We start from the raw sequence: 26,615 nt of genomic DNA on the forward strand, positions 1-26,615 counted from the left end.
CATCAACCCTGAGGACTCTGTCTCCCTTTTCAACACACACACACATGCGCACACACACGCGCACACACACACACGCACGCACGCACGCACGCACACACACACACACACACACACACACACACACACACACACACACATACACATACATTCCTGCTGTGGCAAATTGTTATTCATTTTTAACCTCCACTTCCTTGGAAGCTCCAAGGTGAATTTTACTCCCTATATGTGTAACAGCATTGATTTGTCCTTTGCTTTTTTTACTCTATTTTTCTGTTTATTTCTCTGTCACACGTACGCTCTCCCTCCCCCTCTCACTGTGGGGCATGCTCCAAAAAAAAAAAAAAAAAGCAGCCATAAGGGAACAGACACTCATTATCACAGTCCTGTCATTGATGGCATGTGCCATTGTATCCACACACACACACACACACACACACGCGCACTCACTCACACACACACACACACACACACACTCACACACACACACACACACACACACACACACTCACTCACTAATGTCTCCTTGTCTTACTCCTGTTCCCCTGTGCGCGGTTGAGAGCAGCCCAAAATATCAACCTGACGTGTCAATAGATTTAGATAATGTAAATTCGGTCCAGCTCCTGTCTTTTTTTATTCCCTGAAATAGGACAGTGAAGTAATGACTCCTAAAAGTTATTTATACAGGCTAAGGTGTATTTTTTTCTTCTGTTTTATAAACCGCAAGTCCGTTCAACTCTACAGTGACATTACCTTTGTGATTACAGTTGTTTTTCATCCTTAGGTTCGTTACTTCACTTTTCACAGTTAGCTTTGTACATGTTAACAGTATTAGTAATTATTTATTTTTGTAAATGGAGTTTTAAAATGTTTTTTATAATTTTGCTTGTCATCTCACTATCAGGGTTGGCCTGTCAGCTAGCCCGGCTGGCTGCTAGAGTGAGGAAAAGCATCGTTTAGTTTATGAGCAGTGAGGTTTGAACTTGACTGCTCAGTTTTGCAAGACAGTTGCACAAGTCACTGGGGTTGGGCGATGTCTACCTAACTGGCATATGACAATGTCCACAGTCAAACACAGTGATGGATGATGACATCATTACTTGGGATGGGGGGTTTTGACTGTGGTTCTGACCCACTGATCTCCCCCAGCTGTCTTCCATCGCCAACAACAGACACTGCTTTATTGTACTCTCTGGTGGGGAGTCTTTTCAATCACAATGTTACAATGGTACAGGGCTCCATAGTCGTTTGTCCTCCATCAACCCAACTCTATGAGTCACTTTAATTTTAGCCGCTCTTCCAGGCACCTGTAGCAGTGTAAAAAAAACATAGCAACCGTAAGCTAAGCTCTGAAAATCAAGCCAACATTGGTGCTGCTCTCAGTGACTAGTTAATTAAGCTAACGGTTATCCAGGACACTGAGGTGATCATCAAAATGATCAAAAACACTCAATACAAAAACAGATGGTTAATACATATGTACAGCGTTAACTGGAAAGTGAAGCTACTAACTTAAGGATGAAAAAGCACCGTGATCACTAAGGTTGGAGATGATGTGCAGTTTGTAAAATGGAAATACGTCACACTGCATCGTCCAAGAGAATTACAGTCAGTTGAAAAGTTTATTTGTATTGATATGCAGCATAATTATTTGCTTTTCCACTTATGATTTATTGCAGTTGGTGAACTCTATTGCCAAAACGTATGTGGGGACTAACGCATACATGGCGGTGAGTGATTATTTTATGTTCAGTCTCATGTCAATCCATTGAAGTTTCACAAGTGAAGATATGATTTAGCACAGAAAACAAACTTCTAACTTTGTGCTTAAAGTTTTTGTTGTTGCTTTTTGCTCCTCAGCCAGAAAGGATATCAGGAGAACAGTATGGTATCCACGCAGATGTCTGGAGTGTGGGAATCTCTTTCATGGAGGTATGACGATGTTTAAGTGGCTCATGCTATACAGGGCATTTGTACACAGAGAGAAGTGTGGGAGATTTATGGAGAGGAAGTGGTCCATTCATTTAAAACAAATAAATTCAGTAATTACACAATATCAAACACTTCAAATCATCGTTACTTATTGACTGAACTGCATAAGATGCAAATGTACCCAAGCAAGTATGCATCAGTATCTCTGTTCATCTTTCCCAATAGGGTTAATCGACTCTTGGACTGACACCCTGCGTTTTCAAATAACATTTTAATTTCAGTATTACACTTCCCTGGTCTCTTGTCCTCCCACTGACGTTATTGATTATTCATCTGTTTCTGTCTACAGCTCTCCCTCTGCAGTATAACAAATGATTTGGGCTCCTGCCTCGCCTTTGTTTGTCAATAATGTTTGATATCATCACAATTATAACAATAATGGATGACTTGGCCATGTCAAAATTATTGACATGATCTTTGTGTGATAAAGATGGAGTTTTATAGCAGCAGACCCCCTGGCCCTGTTCTCTCTATCTCTGGCTGTGGCTGTGTGCATTAAGCTAAATTAAATGGCTTGATGTCGCACTCAATTTGGATTGATCTTTAGCCTACTAGTTGGTCTATTTATGTTCAAGAAAAGACCCTGAGCATTTTGACGTTTTAATAATGTAATGTTGCCAATAAGCTGCCCTTGACCAAGATGAAAAATGCCCACCCCAAGTGAATTGCCAAATGTCAGGGAGAGCTGTCACCCAACCCCCCGGCCAAAAAATAACACACATACACACACACGCATTACATACAACCGTCCTACAATCCTTTCCTCCTTCTCTTTATCCCCCCATTTTGTTCTCAGCAGGTGGTAATCGAGGGGGGGTTATTAACTAATAGCTGATGTTGTTTGATGAGGAAGTGTTATCAGCAGGAGGCCACTAAGCTTACCTCAAAGACAGAAAGTCTCAAGTTCTGCACGCTTCAGTAGCTTTAGCAGCCTTTTCTCTGTGTCTACACTTGAATTCCATGCCATTAAGACACTGACAATGAAAAGATTAATATATTTTAATATATACATTAATACAGATGTACATATATACAAGACATGGATACGTTATCATGAGTGCCCGTGTAGTCCAATTTAGTTCAATCCAGCCATGCAAGAACTTCAACCTTTGTGAAACATGTACTTTGTGTTTGCTTAACTCTGAGGTCCCATCAGTTCATGTGTTGTTATCATGGACTGCATTATATAACGTCAAGGATATATACTGTACACACACTTACACATTATCTGTTAGGAGGTGGGTAAAATATTTGGCAGAACCTAAAATATAAAGTTGATTGAATTGAATTATTGATGGATTTACAGTCGCGGTCAAAAGTTTACATACACATACACAAAATGTGTGTAAACGAGTGGAGCACTTACTACTTTGTCGCAAAAAACATTCGTGAAGTTTGCTTCAAATCTACATTCATTATAGGTCTTCTGAAAATGTGACCAAAAGTTGTGTGAATCAAATTTTCCTTGTAGCATGGCCTTTTTAACTTCCTCTGAGTGATTATGATTGATAACAGCTGATGACTTTTTTGGGCCCATTTAGGTCTTGATTGTTACACCCACTAGACTTAGACATTATCGATTTGAAAAAGTCAGGAAAGTCAGCTTGAGCCATTTCAAAGCAGTTACAGGTCCCAAGATCAACTGTGCAAACAGCTTTTGTGAGTATGAAGTTCATGGCACAGTTGTGTCACTGCCACGACCAGGAAGAAAATGCAAACTATCACCTGCTGCTGTGAGAAAATTGGTCAGGATGGACAGATCTGGTGCTCTAAAGAAAATAAATGGAATAATGAAGAAGGAGGATTGTCTCCAAATTCTTCAGGAAAACCTAAAATCATCAGCCAGAAGATTGGGTCTTGGGTGCAGTTGGGTGTTCCAACAGGACAATGATCCCAAACACACATCAAAAGTGGTAAAGTAATGGTTAAATCAGGCTACAACTGAGGTTTTGGAATGGTCTTCCCAAGTCCTGACTTGAACCCCATCGAGAACATGTGGATTGTGCTGAAGAAACACGTCCATGCCAGGAAGCCAACAAATTTAGTTGAAATTCACCAGTTCTGTCAGGAGGAGTGGTTAAAAATTCAGCCAGAGGACTACCAGAAGCTTGTGGATCGCTATCCAAAACACTTAATTGAGGTCAAAATGGCCGAGGGACATTTAACCAAATATTAAATATACTGTATGTATATTTTTGAGCCAGCAGATTTGGTCACACTTTCAGAAGACCCAGAATAAATTCAGATTTGAAGCAAGCTTCATGAATATTTTTTGTGACAAAGTAGTTTGTGTTCCACTCGTTCCATCACAGAAAAATGAGAGCTGTAGAAATCATTGGAACTGTAGACTGCCATGATATACATTTTCTTTACAGGTGTATGTAAACTGTATGTGCTGTTTGATTTCTGTGTGTAGATATTGTCATAGACTCAGTACTCACTCAATCTTGTCGAATATTTTTAGATTGTTTCAAATCTCTAAAGAAAAGTCTTTAGAATATCCTGTCACATTGATAATTACTTTCTTCTTTACACAGTTGGCGCTCGGCATGTTCCCCTATCCACAGGTGAGACTTTTCCCTGTTTTTTAATTTGTGTTTGAGACCAATTGTTGTTTTTATTTCATTTTATTAAGAGCTGATTTGTGTAAACTAATTATGGCTGTAATGATTCCTCTTTCAAGATGTCCTCACTTGTAGTGTTTGGACAAGTGTTTGCATTGTCAAATCAGATTTTCTACAAAAAAAATTAAAAAAGTCATTTTTAAACTGATTTTTAAATAAGTCATTTTTTTTGATTGAAGATTGTTTTAAATTTTTTGTATACCTTTTAAAGGTACTACAAGGAACTTCCATTTTTTTGTTGATTCTGGCTGCCCCGTGGTCAAAAGATGTCGATGGTGAAACAAATCATTTTAGTTTTGGTGCTGAACCACCAGACTACAGAACAGCTTCTTTACTTTGGCTGTGAGAGCCCTCAATTCATTCTCAGCACGAAGCCATAAAAAAAAGTTTCAATTCGTTTTTACTTATCTGACAGGCATCAACTCTAACTTGATAATTGTACAGATACAGCCAGTGTCAATGGCTTTTTGCTGATTGTCTCATTTGCTTATGTAGGTCATATAGAGGCATCAGTATGAAATTGAAACCATTTCCCGACCAGTTACTCTAACTCCTTGTATACATTTAAGGATTCTCTCCAGTAAATATTTTAAATGAAGAGATTTTGTAACAATTCCAAACCTCAAATTTGATCAAATGATTTTTTTTAATTATGCTCTGTCTGTTACATGAGGCACTAATCATAATACAAGGCCCTGAATGAGACCAATACGTCCGTTGACCTCAAAATATGATTTTCTGTCTGTTACTTTCTAGATTAGAAGCTCAGTGTTGACTTTAATTGTATAACTCTACTGTTTGGGTTCATTTTTTTCCCCTCATTACACTAAGTTAAAATCCTGCTCAAATGTAATTGCCGACCACAGAAGTGACTTCCCAATCCCATCAAGTCTTAATTAGCCCTTTAAGATGGGTTTATCTCACTAATCCCTAGCTGAGCAATCTAAATCTGGTTACCTCAGGTTACCTCCTGGCCACCCGCCTACACGAAATGTGAGGGAGCAGACCTTCTCTAACGAACAGTTGCTCTTTTGAACTGTGAAACTTATCCTTTGAAAATCCATATTATGAAGATAGAAAAGTTATTTTTATTATTCTTTTCTCAGCCATGGACACTTGCTACAACCTCTCATTTTGTGTACAGTTTGATAAACAAGAAAAAAAGTTGGACTGCTCCATCAGTTTAATGAAACTTCATTGCGGTTGAGTAAAGAAGCAGAGTGTGATGTAACCACTGCGCTTTCTGCCTTTGATTGCCAGAGTGACTGCTTCCTGTATGGCAACAATCCTTCCTGGAAAAGATCGAACCAATTTACTAAGCATTGAGTGCGATTACATGTGCACTAGTATCCTGGTTATGATCCAGTTTTTGGAGTAAGCATCATATCCTGGTTTCAGTCACCTTATTAGACCATATCCTGTTTGTGAGAACTCTGGATGTGCTACAAGCAGTAGTCCTGAAGAAACCAGGTTTCTGAATGTTCTTTCTTGGTACAAAACAGAGTGACTGAGATAGTGACAGCTACAGGCAGATGATCAAAGACCTGGATACTGATATGATCATGTGTACTGAGAGATGAATAACCAAGCTTTTAATGTTCCATATAAACCTGAAACCTGAAAACTTGGGAATCTATGCAGTGTTGTGGATGTTAGTGTCAGTTACCTCAGTTTGGAGATGTTGCATTAATGTGATCTACTTTGTGCTGTTAGAAACCCAAATGTGTTCTTACCAGAATTAATTTGGCATCTAGTCATATATTTCTACGGTGAACAGCCATCTGTGAGACAGACTACGGTTGTGATGTAGTGATTCACTTATTTTCTGTGATGATCTTAATTCTCCATCCATGATGAAAATATGCAAACCCTTGTTAAAAGGATTACAGGTGTTTTTAAGGTGTAAATGTCACACAGTGTGTGGAATGAGTATGACTTCAGCCTTGGGCACATCTGATTTTAGAGTGTTCCTTCCTTCATTTAATGTTTCCATTATCATGTTAATTGTCAGTCTATTTTTACAAATTTTATCTACCGTCATTGATACAAATGGGATAGACAAAATATTAGAAACATCTCAGTTTATAGTTCAGGCTCTCCACTGTCACGCGGCCTTCATAATCTCAGCGTTAATTTTCCCCTAACTCCATATGGTACTGCAGACAGTTCACCTGCAGGCTGTAGCAGAGTGGTGTGGCGAGAGCGTTCGGATCCAGCTCGTGAGGCGCAGCCAGCCAAAGTCCTCGGGCCTAAGCTGTCATTTTTGCAGACGCTGGCACAGCTGTCTGTGCAAAACCCCCTGCTACACTTCACAGAGAACATTTTAGTACAGACTGAGGGAAAAGTTGGATAAGATGAGAGAGAGCAGGAGAGAGAGATTGGAAGAGAATCCGTGCCATCAGAGTTTACTCTGCAGACTAGTGGAACATCCAGGATAAGTTGTTAAAGTTGAATTTGGCTTTGAGGCACTTTTGAAAAGCCAAATTTTAGCATTGTTTGGAGTCTTTTGTTCAGTCTTTATAAGTGTGCTTGCCAATTGCTTTAATTTGTGGATGTTGAGTTGATGCATTATCTCTCCTTCATTCATTGTGTGCGTGTGTGTGTGTGTGTGTGTGTGTGTGTGTGTGTGTGTGTGCGTACACACGCACAGTGGAGTCATCACCTCATGTTTGTCATGATTAGAGATGGTCTCTTTAATTCCACTTCACCACATGTCGGGATTCATTTGCGTCCTTTGTCAGGAGTTAATGGAGTTTTTGCACGGCTCGCTCTGAAAGTCTTTGAAGACACTAGACCTGATGTGATGTGTATACAGCCGCCAGCACTATTGCTACTGATTGATTTGTTGTGTTTTTGTTTGCTCTGTGCTGGTTTTTGTTGTTTCTCTTTATTTTGTCACATTTTCTCAAATTTGAATTAATTTCTGGTTGAAATATCATGTCAGTTTTCTGTGTGTATATTTCAGGAGCTTCCATTACACATCACTGCATCAATCAAACACCGCATAAACGCTTTCCCTTTGTTACTTTGTTTTTTTTTTTGTTGTTCAAATAAGATGGAAAGGAAATGATTTTGCAGTATTTTGTACTGTATGTGTGTTGTAAACGACGTTTGCTGGAATTTTTCACTACCTTATGCCCTCAAACTCTTTGTGGCGATATGTCTTCCATAGAGAAATTTGTAAAGATTTTATTTCAGTGTATGAGGCTTCTTTTTTGTAGGCTTAAAATTAAACATTTTTGAATAACGCACAATGTTAGCATAACCAATTTGCTCTCTGTGCAGCTGATAAATGATTTTGATATAAGAATATTTTTTTGGAGGGTTTGGGCATTGAATAGTTGCACAATATGATCTGGGATGTGATCTAAAAGGGTTTAAAAGACTTCAATGATTTGTAAGATGCCATATTTGTTTCTTGATATTTATCACCAATCATACAGAGGTTAGAAATCTAAATTTACTTCTCAGTGGATTTTAGTTGGGCAGTATCGAAGCTTTTGGCAAAGAGCGGATGGTTGTCAGTTTGGTTGAGATCAGAGAAAAGCTGCAGCTGTGATGATTAACAATTTTTTGGTAGCACATCTCTGGTTGTTGTCAGTCTAACCCTAAAGAAAAGCAGTAAGAAAAAGACCATTTTTCCTTTCCAGAGTGGGACTGCCCACGTGCCCACACCAAAACATGCTTGTAAAGCTCTAATTCCTCATCCTTGAAGAAACTTCTTTGAAACCTTCTTTGAAATTTTTGAAACCCTTGAGGAGGAAGACAGCCATGCAATCTTGAAGTGCTTATTGAGTTTCTCTTAAAAGGAGCAGAAATCATTCGACATCTAAAAGTGGAATTTGGAACTGTTTTCACACTGAGATATTTTCAAATAACGAATTGAGTTTGATGAGCTTGATGGCTTGCAAATCGCCACAAAGCCACTTGAGTGCCTCATATCAGGGCCCTTCAACTCAGTCGGAACAAGAAGCTGATATTCTACTAAACTACAGTCATCACTTAGTGATAAACAAACAGTTATATAAGCTCTCATACACAATCCTACTCCACACAAACATGGGTCCATTCTCACCTTCTGCACCTTTGCTTATCAAAAATCAATTAGTTTGTTCTTCATAGGTCAGGTATCAGTAAAAATATTGAAGAAACATTTTTTTAGATATAAATTTCATATTGAAACAATTTTGTTTACCCTTAGGACAAACATTCAGATAATGATAGGTCTATCCAGATAATCAGCCCACAGAGATGAGAGACTCCGTTAAGTGGGAAAGATAGGAAGGGATTATTAAACCTTTTGATATGTGGTCAAGTTACCTAGTACAAGAAGAAAAAGTGCTCAATTATGCTTGAATAAGTTAGTCTCCCACTATCCAATTTCAACCCCTGGAGCAGCACGCAATTTTGTCCTAGTAATTATTTCTGAACAAATTAGTTTTCCATAGTTGCCTTTAATGTGTCTGAATCAAGCAAAACTGGATATAGAGGCAGTTTAGGAGTCTCTTGGTATTTGCAGAGTGTGAAAACCTGTATTTAATTGAGTGAATCAATAAGTGCTCTAATGCACTGTCAAAAGACCTGGAGAAATGAGCAATTTATTTACCAGACATTATTAGACATTTAGCTGAGCCCAGGTTTCAGGCTTTATATCATTTAGTCTATATGATGAAGTTATAAAGTTGGGTTTTTAGAGATTTAAACGGATTGTACTGATGAATTCAGTCCTGGGGGTTTAAATAGGAAAACTAAGTGCTTTCTGTTGTTTCGCTGTCATTTAAAGACTTTGTCTCAGAGGCCATGTCTAGATCTTCCAATTTAAACGTTCCTATTCTAGCTCCTATTTCTTAAGGACTCTGACTGTAGAAAGTACACTTAGTAAATCAAACAAGTATTGAATATCTCTGATGTCTTTTTCTGTTTTGTTTCCTATGATTCCCAAGCCCACAGTAGTTACAGTATAGGGGGGGATTTTTTTTTCAGCCGCTTCGAAGATCTGCTCTCAAATCACCTTTTCCTGTTTTTGCCTATTCATAAAACTGGCACCTGTAGCCTTGTTGTCATCGTACTATTTTGGTCGATGTCTGTTTATTGTCAGTGTTGCACCTGTGACACATTGAGCATGCTCATCACAAAGCTCGCTCATACTGTTTGTAACAGTTATCCTGCATCCCAGCACATCTAGATAACCTGGAGGGCAGGAATAAAGTACTACTCTGAAAATTAGCATTAGTGGATCTTCTACCCCCATTCTCCACAAATGAGAGCAGGGCCATTAACATTTGTGTGTTTTCATTATGTAAATGGTGTTAACGCATACTCACAAATTGCCAACAGGAAAGCAATAATTTTCTCCTAGTGATCATAATGTGTCCAAGTGCATCATCTTGATTATGACACGCTAATTACATATTGCCTCGTGCCTTCTTCTCTGTCTTGCCCTACAGATTCAGAAAAACCAAGGATCTTTAATGGTAAGTTTTATTGCAATAGAATAGGAGGAAAGGAAATAGAGGTCTCCCACACTATAGTCTGTTACTCTTGGTTGGCTCTCTCATTTGAAAGAACACCCAAATTGCATTTTTGCAATGAAATATTAGATCATGCTTAAACTGCTGGTATTACATTAGGTGCCATTATGGAGTAATAGAAACATTCAGGAGCTGAAGGATGGCTTTGCATGAGCTCGCTGCATTTGATTAATCTAAGTAGATTCTTTCTTTTTTTATCACACTATTGATTTTCCTTATTGCCAAGAAATTCCATGTAGGCTTACATGTTTTTTTTTCATCTCCCTGTGTCTCTCCTCTTCCAGCCTCTCCAGTTACTGCAATGCATCGTTGATGAGGTGAGTCGTCGTCTTATGTGCTTTTGCATCTAAAGTCAGTCCTAATGGCCCGGAAAGCTTATATTTTGTTTCCTAATGAAGCAAACCACTCAGGCGGCTTTGCTCCCCATTCACTCAACCCTTCACCCTATGCAACTGCCTCAGGCAATACACATATGCACACGCACATTACTGTAGAGGTTGGACCTGTCATGAGTGACACACACACACACACTGCACTGCTCTGAATTCTGTATACAACAGAGACAAATACCAAAGCAGACAAAAATATGTTTTATCAGGACTATTTCATGACGGCATGTGTTTTTTGGTTCTACTTTAAAAGACATAATGCTCACACAAACACACAACTAAAGCAACTGATAATAACACATTGAGGTTCACAATGATTTTATTTTTTTTCCTGAACATATAAATGTTCATGTGTATAAAATCAACAGTCAAGACCGCATGAAACAAAAAAGTCTTTAAAAAAGAGACAAACAAAACCGCAACAGAAACATGAAAAATCTAACATGCATGATTTCATAAGATGTTATTTAAACCAACATATCTGTCAACTCAAAAGACAGGTGTCTGTCTCTTCCTTTGAATTTGTAATTGATTTTAACACTGGGAATCTTGGACAAATGTCATTATGAAAAATAAACAGAGGAGGAATATTACAGAGACTGTAATTAAATTAGCTTTAAGTGATATCTTGGCTGTTAATCAACCTCTTCATGAGTTTATTTAGGTAACATCTGATACTGAAATGCTGATATGGTACCTCTGTTTTTCCTAACACACACACAGTTTGTCATTTATGCAACTCTAAAAGCTAGGCTACATCACAGTGCTAGTGCAGTGGTGAGTCTAACCTGAAGAGTTTGATTTTTGATCCCACTAAACTGTGTCTGTGTACATGAATGTTTAAGGTCACATTACCTACATTTTTATTTAAAGCAGCAATCACAATCTTTTCTTCCTTCTCTCTTTTCTTCTCTGTCAGTTCTTTGCTGACCTACTATATAGAAGAAATACCACAACACCTCTTTAGGCTAACCCAACCCCCCCGAAACCCCCTCAACTGCTATCGCACATTAAGCATACAATGTCACTTGTCCTTAACTGCCTATAGATTGTCCGTAATTAATAATTAAATGCTTTTGGTTGTAATGGATTGACCCGAGCTGAACTGTTCATTAGTCAGCTAGATGGAGGCATCTGTCAAACTATTTTTCCTGTGCCTTTTCCTGTTCCTCCCCTTGAGGCGAGAGGACATTCTCTGTCCTCCCTAGTGAGCCTTACTGTCCCAGCTAATGCAGTACTTCAGAAGAAGAGGCAAGCGGATAAGCACTCTTTGGAAAGACGAAGTTGCTCAGAGAGAATGTAATGGTTGAGTACTGTACAAGAGTACACACACTTCAATGTACAGGAGAACTCGTAGTGAAGTGCTCCGTCTTAGGGTTCCTAGATCGTTGCCAGTTCAGGACCTCATTCACTGTGATCCCTCTACCTTGCTCGCAAGGCAATTTAAAGGATACAATTACCAAGCTGAAGTCCTCATCCTTAAAATGTTTTGCCTGCTAGATTTTTGAACGTTTATAACAGAGCTCTTTTATCCATTGTAAAGTGCTCTCTGTGCACTTGCTGTGTTCTCCCCTACTTTTTTTTACTACTTTTTTTTACACAGTAGTGCACCCACCTCTCAAGAAACTTCGCCTTGACCATCTGGATTTTTACAAATTTTAGACTTATCACTAATTACCATTTTTATCAGATGTTTTAGAGGTTAGGATTATTCTCTCAAAGTTGATTTCCTTTATAAATAATCACAATACCTTTTTATGAATTTAACAAAGGATCTTTTACTTGTTGCTATTACTTTGATTTTAATTCATCTTGATTTCAGCAAACAGAACTTTTCGGTAGTGGTCAGTGATGCTTGTGGTGTTCCCCATGGATCCACCCTTGGCCCTCTATTGTCCTTTGTATAGACACAGATACAAAACTCAATACCATTGTTATGCAGATGACAAGAAATGTATCACCCATTAAAATCCAGCGAAGAAGGCAACTTTCATCATCATCATCCAAAAACTTTCACAAGCTAAATGAAAACAAAGTCTATCCCAATTTTACCAAATTGCTTACCTCCCATCTACAAATGTCAAACCTTGTTAGACTTGAGAGTAACCTTTAATTTGAAATTTGAAACATTTGTATGGATAAAGTGTATTATTATATTTTAACTCAATTTAGAAGCATTATGGGGCCCAATGAGTTTCTTATTTGTTTTCTTTATAAAAAAAAAAACCTATATACATAGACTCCCACTGATCCCACAGAGTAGTTAATTTAATGCTATGGTATTTTTAATTGAGCTAGTCACACCTGACTTCCTCATCATGGCAGGTGTGATAAATTATATCTGACTCACTGACATTTAGTAAGTATTGCCCATTCGTTCATACAGTAGAAGTAATCCAAATACTTTTTATTTTCTTTAGTTGTGATGTTTTGATATTGTGTGCGGTTTGTTCACTGGGGATTTGAAAGTTGCTGTAATGGCTGAATGAGTAATAGGCTCCTGTGAGTAGATCATTAATATTATTGTAGCTGGAGGTGTGTGTATGGCGGGGGCTAGAGTGTGACAGTCTGCCTCTATTTTTTTCCTTCAACTTCTATCACACACACACAGTGAGACTTGGCTGAGAAAGGCTGAAATGAATGTTTGAGTCACATGAGGTTCAAAATAAAGACCAAATAAATATAAATATGATCATTAATTTAAGGTTTACAGTTAAATATACTCAAAGATTGTATTTTTCACCCCAGTGAATCTCAACACAAAGGTGGCTACTCAGTAGTCTGTTAAAGAATTTGTTTTCAGCTCATAAAACCAATGAGCTGTTGATCTTTGATCCAGATGTGATAGTCTTACAATTGCATAGCTGTCTGTACTGAAAAAATCTATATATTTCAATCAAAAATCAAATCCAATCGTGACGTTAAAAAATTGTAAATCAAATCGAATTCTGGATTTGGAGAATAATGACACCCCTACTAGTCCTGCGTATTCATTCAGAATCCAAACAAAATGGAAGCAGATGGAAATTTGTTAAAACTTGAATAAAAAAATTCAGAAGCAATATCTCATTCTAGAAACTGTGTCCCATTTTGTCAGGATAATCCACAGAACAAGCTGTCCACAGTTTCCGTAAGGTCCCTTTTCTTTAAAAGAAAGTTGTTGGAGTTAAAACTATAATTGAATTCTGAGATGGAGTCACAGAAGACAAAGTTATGGGAGTTATTGGGCATAACAAAAGAAATATTCAATGGAAGACTATGTAGAAAATGCTTTTATGCAAGGCCACCCCACCACGCAAACAACAAAACCTGGACAACATAATGAGGAGGGGAACATTTTTGCATCAGTTTTCGTTCATTTGGATGAGCATTTGGAGAAACCAAAGGACACCATACCTCTGCGCCTGTATAATGGCCATGCAATATGAGGCTATACTATATGACAAGACACACCCTACAATCATTTTAGGGCTTGTTTGTACAAATATCAGCAATTCAAGTAAGGCCACAGAGAGGTGCACCTGTAATTTCTTTAAATTACCTATATTACATTTAAGTGTATGCAATTATACCATAAGAAATGATTTATTCGTCTTTAGTTAGATGCTATACAGTAAGTACATGCCAAAGGAACATACATTATTCAGCTTAGGTCTTGAGAAGTTCTCTGTAGTTGTTTCTACCATCTGTCCACTGTCCACCCTCATTAATGTGCCTCTCTCTCCTCTATTTGTTGAATAGCAAGTGGCTCTACTAATAAAGAACTCCCACTTTATTTTCAAGCCTGTAATTACTGATCTAATTTTCCCTAATAATTGCTTCATGGCAATGACATGTATATTTACTCGTACCCTTGTACCCTCGTAGTGTGTGTTCTGTCTCTTAGTGGAGTGCGTTGACAACCAGAGGAATAATTCACGCAGACCAGCCACTTTCATCAGGCTGCTTGTCTTTTGTGCTGTCGCCTGCTGCCACATCAAAGCTGCAGCGGTGTTCCTCTCAGCTGGAGACATGAATACATGCATAAATGTGTGTGTTTGTGTTTGTCTGCAAAAAAGGCGCGTGTGCATGCAAATATGTGGGGAAAGTGCAGAGAGAGATTTTGTATCAGATTTAGCCTACACAACATATAAATTAGTTGTGTTGTCAACACTTTACACAAACTGTGGGTCCAATTGATCCTGTTTTTGTGTGTGTGTGTGTGTGTGTGTGTGTGTGTGTGTGTGTGTGTGTGTTTGTGTGTGTTTGTGTGTGTGTGTGTGTGTGTGTGTGTGTGTGTGTGTGTGTGTGTGTGTGTGTGTGTGTGTGTGTGTGTGTGTGTGTGTACACTATACTACAGTGCTTGCAAATTATTTGGTACTCTCCTTCTAAATGGGGTGTACACTCAGGCTTGTGGTGTGCAGAGCTCAAGGGCATTTGTTTGTGCATGCCTGTGTGTGTATGTGCATGTGCTATGATATATTGCTCATCCAAGCGGCGGCAGCACTGTGAAGTGCAGTGAGATTAGAAGGGAACCCATTCCTTTGTTAATTTAAATGGGTTCATGCATCATGCTTTGCGGGAGCCTGCCGATCAGAGCATTAAGGAATGGCGAACACTGCCCAGAGGTGTTTTTAATGGCACAGCAGGGCTTCAGATGTAAAGAGGTTTAATTCCCTGCATTTGAATAAACGCCTGGTTGTGGACCCAGGTTTTATGAGTTTTGTGCACGTCTGAGTAGTTTGTGTATTTTTGTTCCTCTCTGAATATCATTGGATCTTTTACAACTTACAAATGCTGTACTATTCATCTAATGGTCAACTTACTTTTGATATTTTCTGATATTTGATATTTACCTCCTGTGTCTGAGGTAAACATCCCTGTCTGGTGCACATGCTGGTGCGTGAATGAGAATGAGCCTGTGTATTTAAATATTAACATTTGCTAATTGCTACATATTTAAATACTCTAAAATGATACATATACATATATATTTCCTTTTGAAATAATGTCTTACTTTAACCCTTTCTATCATATTGAAACCTGCCAATTGTTACGATTAATTTTGTCTATATTTTATTCTCTTGAAAAAATTACAGGAATTTCAAAGAAAAGCAACATTTCTAGAAAGAAAAATCCTGTTCCTCTTCACACACACTTTCATATTTAGCTCCCCTCTGGAGTTTAATGGCACTAAGGCAGAGAATGAGAGTGCAAGTGTGAATTTGACATCGCTATTGCTGTGCAGTGGTCAAGATTTTTTCTCCAAGGATTTTGAAGTTAAAAATATGAATAAATATGAAGAGCTTTTCATGCCAACAGCCAAAGGTAGGGAAAGGAACACAGTGAGGTGATGGAAACGGATGGAGTAATGAGATGAGGGGCAGTAATAGAGGGTCAGTGTGGCCCAGGTGTTCTACATGACACGGTTCATAGAGACTCCATTGACATCATGTAGAAAGCCTGACACACAAACACAGACACAAACACATTCACCGTACTATTGTCAATTTTGGCAACAGTTTTCAGATTTATTCTTAGTCCTGAGATGCACTGTTCATGTGAGTTTAAGTCACATTTGGTCATTGTCACCCCTCATATTTTTGAACAGTAATGATAATAAGAAAAATACACACATGGGAGAAGTTAGTCTTTCTAATATGTGATTAACATTGTAAAAGGGTCTGTTTCAACTCAAGCCATCTTTTCATAACACTAACCAAGTAGTTTGGTTGTGAAACCTAACAAAACTGCCTCAAAAAAACTGAAAACTGGATTTTGTTGCCTTTTGGTCAGATACAGTGATGGTCCTGGGGCAACATAAATTATGATGTTGTAGAGTCAACACCAATTTTATATTTTCTACATCCACTTCAAAGTAAAAGGAAGGTTAAACATTTTGGGGAAATCGCCTTGTTGCTGCGAGTTAAATGAGTCAATCAATGTCACTTTCATGTCTGTACAATGAATATGAAGCTACCACCGACTAACGTACAGTAACATTCAAGAGTTTGGAATCACCTGTTATGGTGATGTTTTTCTTCTTTTCTTTAGTAATTGCTATTGTCACAGAGATCTAAACAACATAATTGAAACACCAAATGTATCATTGATATTTGAAATAGTTTTGGCCCAAAAATATATGACTAAAATGTTCATTTCATAAATTTTCCACAGTGTTGCATGACATGGAAGGATACTGTTGGAACCCTTTTTCCCCCAAATATTCTTAAATTTTGAATTTGTTTTCCAACTACGCTTATTCCTGCTTAACAGTCTTCTGAGTGGTTAGATTGAAAATGTTCAAACTGTGATTTGTCATCCATATTATGTTTAAGTGATACCAATTCTGATTCTAATAGTGCTATTGACCAACTTTCTTATTGTATTTTAAAGTTTTAAGAATAGATTTGCTAAAGCAACACGCTTGTTAATTACACCTGACACTGAAACAGGAGCATGTTTATATTTGATGCATAGCTTCCAATTTCTTTTACCAATGACTGGTGGTTTTGTATGTTCTCATTTAACTGTTGCTCAGAGGTGTCTTTGTCTCTTCCTGCCCTTTCAATTAACGGCCTGGTTGAACCACTGTACAGCATTTTATTCTTAATGCACGAAACATTACTTTTTTTGCAAGCCCTTGCTAATTGATACATTCTCTTTGTAGAGAGTGCTTCCCACAACCTAACTGCATTAAAGACCATTACAAAATATCGAGTAGTTCTCTCAGTCATCTGAATGTAACAAATCAAGATTTTGTGGCAGGCATTTCCAAACTTTTGAACAGTGGTGTAGTTTAGCACAAAGACTGGACACATGGGTAAACAGCTGACCTGGCTCCGTCCAAAGATAAGGAAATTCAGCGTCTCTAAAGTTCACCAATTAACAACTTCTATCTCTTTTGTTTCCTTTGTACAAAATGAAGTGTAAAACCAACAAATCTCTGTTTTATATTTTACAGAAGGAAATTTGTTTCAGCAAGAAATTAAATTAGCGCATTTTCCAAAATGTCAAACTTTTCTTTAAGTTGAAATACTTCACTTTGTCACATCTCCCTTGTGTAATCTTGTAATGTGTGACCCCCTGTTCTGATTAGTCATGTACTGTGCAAACCACACCGACTGCAAGACTCACATTAATCATAGGAATTAGTCAAAGTAGATTCACTTTTAACAATTACCAGTAAATCCTGACTTGTATGACTGTTCTGAATAGCTTTTTCGTGGTTGCCATGTTCTTTTAGCTGTTTCAGCACTGGGCTTTGTACATCCATGGTGTAGAAATCCAAACGATGACAGGTTTAATATACGGCAGTTTCTCTTACATTTGCACTTTCACCTTTTGAATCACTGGATGTGTTGATTGGTTGACCCAACAAGAGAAACGTTGTGTCACCCAGCAGGTTTTGTGCATTAAGTTGACTGCCAATCACCACACAGTGCTGCCATGCATGCGGAGGACAAAGAGTACACCGTGTAGCCTTGAGGTCAGACTCTAAAGTGTTCTTACAAGGTACTTAACGCTGAACCTTACTGAATCCAGGCTCTTCAGTGTTATCTACTCCTTGAGCAAATGTTGGATCAGTTATATAATGATATTTAAGTGTTGCACTTCATCTTATTCAACTAGTGCACCTTTGGGACCTTGTCTTTTTGAATAAAAAAAGAAAAGCTTGTAGAAACCTCTCGGAATGTTTTGGCAAAACCAGCAACATTTTCCCCTTTGCCATATTGTTGCTCTGTGTTTGCTGGATGGCAGTCTGTGTCTAATACATTAGCCACAACAACTTGGTGGTAGCTGGGTATCCGTTAAATAATTACTATGTTTTTCTGTCCCTAGCGGACCAAAATTAACCTGGATTAATCTGTAAACTTAGATTACATAACATTTTATCTTAGACCTCTGTTGCACCAAAATCCTGAATCCAGTTTTTATCCAATCATCAGGTTTAATATGAACCTTTCTCGACTCAACATAAAGTTTTTATGATGATTTTAATTTTTATAGCAATACCAATTTAGCAACCATCCTGTTTTATAACTTAAACCAAAGGCTTATTTAGACCGTATGACAACAATGATGCGAGATGGGTTTGATAATTTCTTGGTCAAAATGCAGTTTTTGTCAGACTTGCCATAATATTTGAGATGTGTGGTTTCTTTTTAAAATTTTGTGATGATTTCATTTTAAACTTTGGTTTAAATCATTAAACTAATTAACCTAGTGTTTAGTTAGATTGCAGAACATACTGTAGGAAGGATTAAAGGTCCACTTTGTAAGAAAGTAGATTTTTAATACTGACGCTTTTGGATTGTAGGTTGGGTCGGTCGCCATCCCAAAGTGTCAGTATTTAATGAGTTGGGAATGAGACTCAAGATTCAACTTTCTTACAAAGTGGACCTTTCAGTTTATATGGGGTTTGATAATTTGAAATTCAATCTAAACTATGACAAACTCCAATCTTATTCTAAATAAATAAACCACCCTTAATCTATTTTCGCATTTAAGTCATGTGGACGTTGTGTCAGGATTCTTCAGTCAGTGCATCAAGTTGTGATCGTCACAGATTTAAATGCTCTTTGTTGTCTAAATTGTTAATTTCTTGTCACAGGATCCTCCAGTTCTTCCTGTCGACCAGTTCAGTGAGAAGTTTGTTCACTTCATCACTCAGTGGTGAGTCACATCCTCTTACAGTTTAATACAATTTGTTTCTAAAAATGCCAGAAAGACAATATTTTAACACCTTCAGATTTTAAATGGAATTGTGTCTGTGTTGAATGCTGTGTTGGCTATTGAATAGTTGTAGTGAATCTAGTTTGTATTAGCTTAATATGTTTGGCACAGTCAACCATCTGAGCCCCACAGAGCCAGACTGAACAATTACGCAGACCACAAGCAGCATTTAGCATTAATGAACCAAATTATTGTAGATGAATCAAAGGTATACAATGGGATTAAAGTGTATTTGCCCTTGTGTGTTAATGCATTGTGGTTGTGATGGTTTTAGCTATGATTTTCAGTGCTGCTGATGTTGAATGAAAAGAGGAATGATTGATTTATCTAATGCAACAGGACAAAGACAATGTTTACCCTGAGTTTGCCTCTGATTCATTAGCCTCTTCTAACCTTTACAGTTGCACAGACATCTCCATACACACCCAAACCACATGTGAGCAGTGTGTGAGTGTGACACTCACTAGCTGGATGTACCAGCTGTTGTTTACCCCCCATGCCTGCTTTATTTACTCAAACGAGGCACCTCTCTCTCAGGACACACTGAGGTACCCGTGCCCTGCCCTGCCTTGTTGCAAGGCTAACACTACCTTCTCTCAGGCTATTCTTAGAGGGTTGTGGGCCATTCATTGTAATATGTAAGCCAGTTGCATGACTAACTGCAGACAGGCTCCTGCTGTAATTGCTTTAAGACCCGATATAGGTCGTTTTGACAGATTGTGTACGTACACATATTAAGTACACTCACAGAAACACACACATTGACCCAATCTGTTTACTGCTTCACCTTTAGTGTGCTGAGGAATAAGAAATATTAATTGAAATTAGAAATATTAATTAAATGAGTTTATTTGAAATAAACGTGCTGTGTTGTGAGGTCATAGTGTTTATTGTATATCGAGCCCTTTCTTTCCTTTTCCATGGCATAAAAGGTTTGTTTCAAGCCTCCTCTTGAATATTCATTTATAAATGAATATTATGCCAATATTGGAACAAAAAAATTACCTTACACACAGTTTGAATAGTTTCTGGATATAAACTGTTTGTGTCTCTTTTTGTCAGTATGCGGCGACAACCCAAAGAGAGGCCTGCCCCCAATAACCTCATGGTAAGTTAAACCAAGCCTTCCATTAAACAGTTCCAAGGACCACAAAATATAAGTTTTGAATAACTGTGTTCAGAGGGTGATCATATTCATGCATTCAATAAAAATTCAATTAACATAATTGTATTATCTTGGTAGTTTAGGAGCATGCAGTTGTATTTTTCGAAATGATTGAGGTATTTTGGGTCAAGGACCATCGAATTTGTCATTGCTGTCTGGAAAGAACAGTAATGAACTTTTTGCTATCAATGAAAGATGTCAGAGAGAGGTTAGCAAGAAACCTTGGGGTAGGATTGAAACCTACTTCAGCGATAATTCGTTCAATTCATTGCATTGGAGGCAACTTAATGAATCAGGTCTGTTTGTACAAGAGTCAAATAATTATAGTTTACAAAAATTAAGTTTTATAGCCGAATAAAAATTCATCATTTTTAAGTTGTGTGTGTTTGTGTGTGTGTCTTTGTTCGTGTAATAGAATAATAAAAGTGAGCCCAACACCACAGACTTCTTTTTTTTTTTTTTTATGTACCTGTACAGAACATAATTAATCCTAAAAGTTTGCTTTCATGTCTCATCTGCAAATTAGTGACAGGGACTGACCATGACGTTTTTATGTTACTCATAAGTCTAAAGTACACATCACCTTTCCCTTTTGTCATTTAGAATGACATATTTCCAGTTTTTTAGCTTGTACAACATTATTACTACTGATTAAGGTTACATTAAATAGCCTTTGAGCAGGTTTAGTTTTTATGTCCTCACTGAAATATAAAAAATTCTAATTAGAAAGGCTCCATTACTCTCTTGACCCAAATATAATACAGTCACAATGGATGAAAATTATTCATACGTTTCTATCAGGTCCCCAAGTAAATTAGGTATCTTCAGGTGTTGGTTCGGGTGAAGAATGTCTGAAGGTGTGAAGTTTAATTTTTTCTTATTAGCATTAGGTCACTGTGAAAGATGCCATCGATAAGTGCCACTTAAAACATACCAGCCCAGTTGCCAGAATAAAATGTATTTACATTCCTGCAAACCACGGATACGTTGAGATTTGTATGTGTCATATGTATCATATCAACATTTCTACAATACGTGTTGTATCACATTCACATTTGATGTGTGTGAGCTGACTTAATGACAGGACAGGAGGGATTGTGGCGACGTGACAGGTGGGTAATACGGCTGCCAAGTAAAAGATCACTGTCTGTGATGGCGTCTCAACATTTGTAAAAGCGAAACCACTTGATATGTTTAACGAGACATCAGAACATATTCCAGCCGTGTTTGGTCTGACAGAACCAGGCAAGCGAAAAACATAATCTTTTCCTAACCTATAACCAGATCGATTTTGTGCCTAAACCTAACCAGATAATAAGCACAACGCTGTCACAACATAACATATACAATTTAATCAAAACAAACATAAAGTTGCAACATAAAGAATTCCAAAGTTTTAACATATCTGTGGTTTGCAGAAATGTATGGTCATTTATTCTGGCTTTATAATTTGAGTTGAATATACACAAGTATTTACAAAAGCAAAACATAGTCTAAAAAGAGATGGCAGTGTTGTACCATCTCTACTCAGCTTAACATAGTACATAGATATAGATTGTGTGCATTGTGTTGGTGATCCAGTTGAGTTTGATAGATGAGGTGAGGTGAGGACTTCACTAAAGTGTGTCTGGTGTACAAGCCAAATCACAATCCCAGTGTTGACTTCATGATTTTCTCTGTTCTAGCATTATCAACCAAGGCTTCACCTGTCAGTCTGCACAAACTGCCTTTTAACAGTTGCAACACGCTCTGGTTTCTGTGTTAGGACCAAGGACAGCGACAGTTTGGTCCACAGAGAGAGGAGGGGCGGAGGTTTGTGTTGAGGGGGCGAAGGGCTGGAGGGTGTAAATGCAGAGCTGCTAACAGATTGTATGTTCTCAGTCTCACACCAGAAAGGAGGAGTAAAGGGAAATGTTGTCTAGACACTCATTGGGAATTCTTGCCTCCAGACAGAAGTGTTTCTCGTGAGAGAGAGGCCACGCACTACTTCTTTCAGTGAGGTTTAGCTTCAACAGATTGTTGACGCCTCCAAGATTGATCACAATCTAAAATAGTTGGTTCACCCACTCCTACTATAGAGCCTACTATACTAACAAAAACAATCAATATAAAGATTGAAAAAGTTTGGCATGACCGTTGAGGGTGGGTGAAATTGGGACTTAAAGAAGGAAGTTAAAACGGCAAGAATGATGTCTAACAGCTGAGCAGGGTTGTTGTCTAGACTCTGGGACAGAGTCTTTCTTTAGTGGTGCATGTAAACAAACATAGCCCATCTTAGACTACAAGAAAGAACATTTGTTTTTTATTTAAACAAGATGATTTTCTTTTTAGAAGCACCCACCAGGTAGAAGTGTTGACGTGGAAACTCTGGATTTCTTGCCATTTTTCTTCTTAAATGTTGGAAAGCTGTAGCGTTACCATAACTTAACTATACTTTCATCACTATACGTGGCTTCCTATTTTAACCACACACTGCTTTTCCTCCGCTCTGGTTTTTAAATTCTTCAGGTCATCGAAGCTCACATGGTGCCGTTTTCTTCACTGTTCCTGTCAACCTTTTTCTCACTGTCCTCCAAATTCCTCCTCTGCTCCACTTCCTTCACATTTATTATGATCCATGTGCTTTTTTCCCCACATTTTCACAGTGTTCTCTCTCTTTTTTCTACTCCCTCTTTCCCTTCATCCCTCTCATCTTATCTTACCTTTATTTTTGTCTTCCTGTAGGCTTTTCATTTCTTCCTCTGCCCACGATGAACTGAGATATAAGGTCATGGATGCCTGCCTTTGTGGCACCAGCCCGCTGATTGTCTTTCTCTCCTCCTCCTCTTCATTCCCTCTTTCCTCCCCGCCTCTCACTCTACCCCCAGCCTCTTGAGTACATTAAAACTCTTTACCTATTCTATCTGTATGTTAATGCACCTCACCACAGCTCCCCTTCCCTCCTCTCCCTGTGCTGTGCAGAAAGTGCCACCATTTGCTCTCAGTTTTTATCTTTGCAACTCATGTCTCCTGGAAGGTAATGTGGGTGGATGTAGACACTGAGCAAATAATGATGTTTTATGACCATTCATAGTCACCTCGTACCTTTAGTTTGCTCATCAGGTTTCAGCGTGTGGTTTCTCTAATCACTGGTATAGCTTTTATTGACGTTATTTTCCCTCGGATTTTATCCTATTAGACCTTCTTTAAAGGGCTCCTGTTTGATTGCATGCCTACTGCTGATGGGTTTGTCCCAGACTTTAAACAGTATGCTTACTTATACTGCATACTTTGCTCATACTTTTAATATATTCTGTTCAGTTTAACTGTTTTTTTTTTTTGTTCATTTTTTCATTTTACCCAGCTAACGGGGCACAGTTAATGTTATGTTCTCAACATTAATAAAGGGAGAGGAAGAACAGAAATAATATGAAGAGAGTAGACAAAGCATGAACGAGTCTTGAGCCCCCCATTCAGTCAGTATTTGTTACACTACAGAATGAGGTATTAAACATCGATGCAGAAGCACATACATTTGCTGTTTGCCTCTATGAAGAATGACATCGTTCTCTTGGACATAAAGGGCTTCTTTATTCTCCAACGGTGTCAAAAACTTAATGAGTCACAGGCCCAACCCCATTAACTTTGGGGTGGATCCAGGATTTTTCTCTCATTTTCTTTAACTTTGCGAGATAGGGCATTTTTTCAACATTTTTATTAATTTCTCTGTAATGTTTGTAGGTGCCTGGTATCTGTGAGTGAGTACAGACGGGGACTGTTGCGCCTTGGCGGAGGTATGCGCTCTAGAGCCATTGCAGTTACTTAATTTATGTTGGTTGCTGAAATCAAAATCTGTTCTGTGTTTTTGAATTCTTGTTCAAACCACCACTAAAAACTTAAATTGAACACAAAACACTATTTTCCAAAATCCTCCCATAGTTGAATTTTTCTCTTTTTTTTGACTGATTGGCACATATTTAGCCATTAATGTTCTCTTTTTTAGCTTCTACAAGTTAATTGGGCAGTTTGAATGGGCTTTCAAATTTTAGTTTATTTACAAAATATACTTTAGCAATTATAAATGTCCAGTGACTGTGTTCACCCTGGCTGTTTATAGTGCTATACTTTATGTAACAAGTTAATTAGTTGTTTGTAATTTGATGCCTTACCAAAAAGCCTCAACACCAATGGAAACCTTTACTTAATCTGAGCCCTGATGGTTTACACCATGACTCATAATCTGTTTATTTCATTGGATGCTAACTATCAGGAAGAAATACCTTGCAGTCTGAGCTCTCTCATGCTCAGTACTTCACTTGTATTAGCAGGAGATCTGTCTTCTTTTCTGCCTTCATTTGTAAAGAATCACATCACATGATGAGCCATCAGAGAGGAAAGTAAGTGTGTGTCTCTCTCCTCATACTCTTGCATCTTTCATTGTGGGACACTCTATCCTGTCATCATAAGCTCATGACGTGGGTCAGTTGAGGAGACTTTCCATTGGCCTGCTCCCAGAACGTTAGCTGCAGGTACTTGGTGATGACCTGTCCTGTCTGAGGTTTCTCCTCCCTCGTCTTCTTTAATACAAGGCCAGATCTGTGTGCAGCACCTATTGGCTTATTTATTAAGCTTTAGGCTGAGAAAGACACGAAAATTCAGCGTTGTGACCCATGACATTGATTAATTGATGTTTGACTTTGTTTATTTGCTGAGCGAAATACAAATTATTTAACATTATTTTGTTTATCTGTGCTTGTTTTTGTAAGTGTTCACTTGTCTTTGAGTAAAAAAAAAATCAAAACAAAAGAAAATAAGGGTGTGGGATCACCGCACCCTTATTTTCTTTGATTGTGATTTGATGGACATTTCAATTCTCCCTCCCCCCTCTCCCTCGTTGTCCCTCGTTCCCCAGCCAGCAGCCTTCACACAGCCTTTTAGCACCCTTGTCAATGCAGCCGTCCTATTCTGCTTTTCTATTCATAGGCACACATACACAGAAACACAAATTTCGTGGCCCCCTTTCAACCCTGGAGACACCAGATGAGCCCCTCGGTTCTTCACAAAGGGACCCCTCCTGTCTCTGACTGTCCCTAAATCCAGTTTCAACACACAAAAACAGATATTATACAGATTTTATACAGCGCCAGTATCACGAACCGTGGCTGTTTGTCATGAACCGCAACAAACTCTGTTAGTTAGACCACACGTTATTTGTCCTAAACCATGTCAACATTGTAACCACTGACCCTTAACATCCACATTGTTTATAAGGTAGCTCCTTTGTTTAATAATACCATTCATGATAAATTTGTCTCAGCAATTGTTTTCAAGAGGCAGAGGAATTTGTGTTTTTCTGTTTTTACTGTTGTGTTTTTGTTTGTCAGTTTGTTTTTCACCAAACTGCTCAACGAGCCAATAGAGAGATTCTAATGTGCCTCACTAACTGACTGAAGTTTTATTATTTGTTTCTTTGTTTTAGTTTGGACTACAGTTGCCCTTACAACGTTCATACTGTTGCATGCAGTATGCAGACAATTTGGACATATTGTACTCCTTCATCATAGCATTACACCTTGAACTTTTACCCTCTTGTGCAAATGTCCATCAAAGTCTGTTGCACAAAATTTAAAGTCAAAGAAAAAGTATACAATGTGAAATGCAGCTACTCAGCTGGCATCGTCCGTGGTTGCTTGGCTGCTCACTCACGTGAAATATCTTCCGTTTTGCAGAGGATTGTGGGTCAGAATAGCCAGAAAAACCTTGGTATTTGAGACACTGTATTGATGCTAAATCCTTTTCTGGCATACTTAATTGTATGGTAGTTTGGGTATTGGAACACAGCTATTCTCCTTATATTTACCGATCATCCACAGAATACTGCAGACACTCAGTATTCTCTCCTTATTTTTCAGTCACAGTCTGTCACAAGGCGGCTAAAAGTGCTTTACAGGGGCATAAAATTACATTAAGACATTAAAAAATGCATTTTAAGAATAAGTGATGTGCTGGATTCACATTTTAGATGAAGTTGTGGTATTTTACTGCAAATGCCTGTGTGGAAAAGGCCATCATATTGACAGATACAGGTTTTTATGGTAATGCTTCACGTGGGTGATGTTCTGCATGAGTTCATGTGTCTCAAACTTTGGAAGCACTTTTAGTGTCTGAGCAGAAGGTGTCCTAGTGTTTACATCCCTACATGTGGTCCATGCAGGCTTACGTA

At 38.1% G+C, this 26,615-nt stretch overlaps 1 protein-coding gene across 1 annotated transcript in view; it reads left to right on the plus strand.

Annotated features, from left to right (window-relative positions):
• The window catches only part of map2k5 (mitogen-activated protein kinase kinase 5), a 61,963-nt gene that overhangs the window by 25,792 nt on the left and 9,556 nt on the right, over positions 1-26,615 (plus strand). Inside the window, exons 15-21 of the mRNA XM_084366704.1 lie at positions 1,677-1,727; positions 1,858-1,929; positions 4,527-4,556; positions 10,061-10,087; positions 10,429-10,461; positions 19,127-19,188; positions 20,311-20,356. Of these exons, the coding sequence (XP_084222830.1) occupies positions 1,677-1,727; positions 1,858-1,929; positions 4,527-4,556; positions 10,061-10,087; positions 10,429-10,461; positions 19,127-19,188; positions 20,311-20,356 (321 nt within the window). The remainder of the gene's footprint in view (positions 1-1,676; positions 1,728-1,857; positions 1,930-4,526; positions 4,557-10,060; positions 10,088-10,428; positions 10,462-19,126; positions 19,189-20,310; positions 20,357-26,615) is intronic.

This window comes from Pagrus pagrus (assembly GCF_965226575.1).
Source record: "Pagrus pagrus genome assembly, chromosome: 1".
Classification (NCBI taxonomy): domain Eukaryota; kingdom Metazoa; phylum Chordata; class Actinopteri; order Spariformes; family Sparidae; genus Pagrus; species Pagrus pagrus.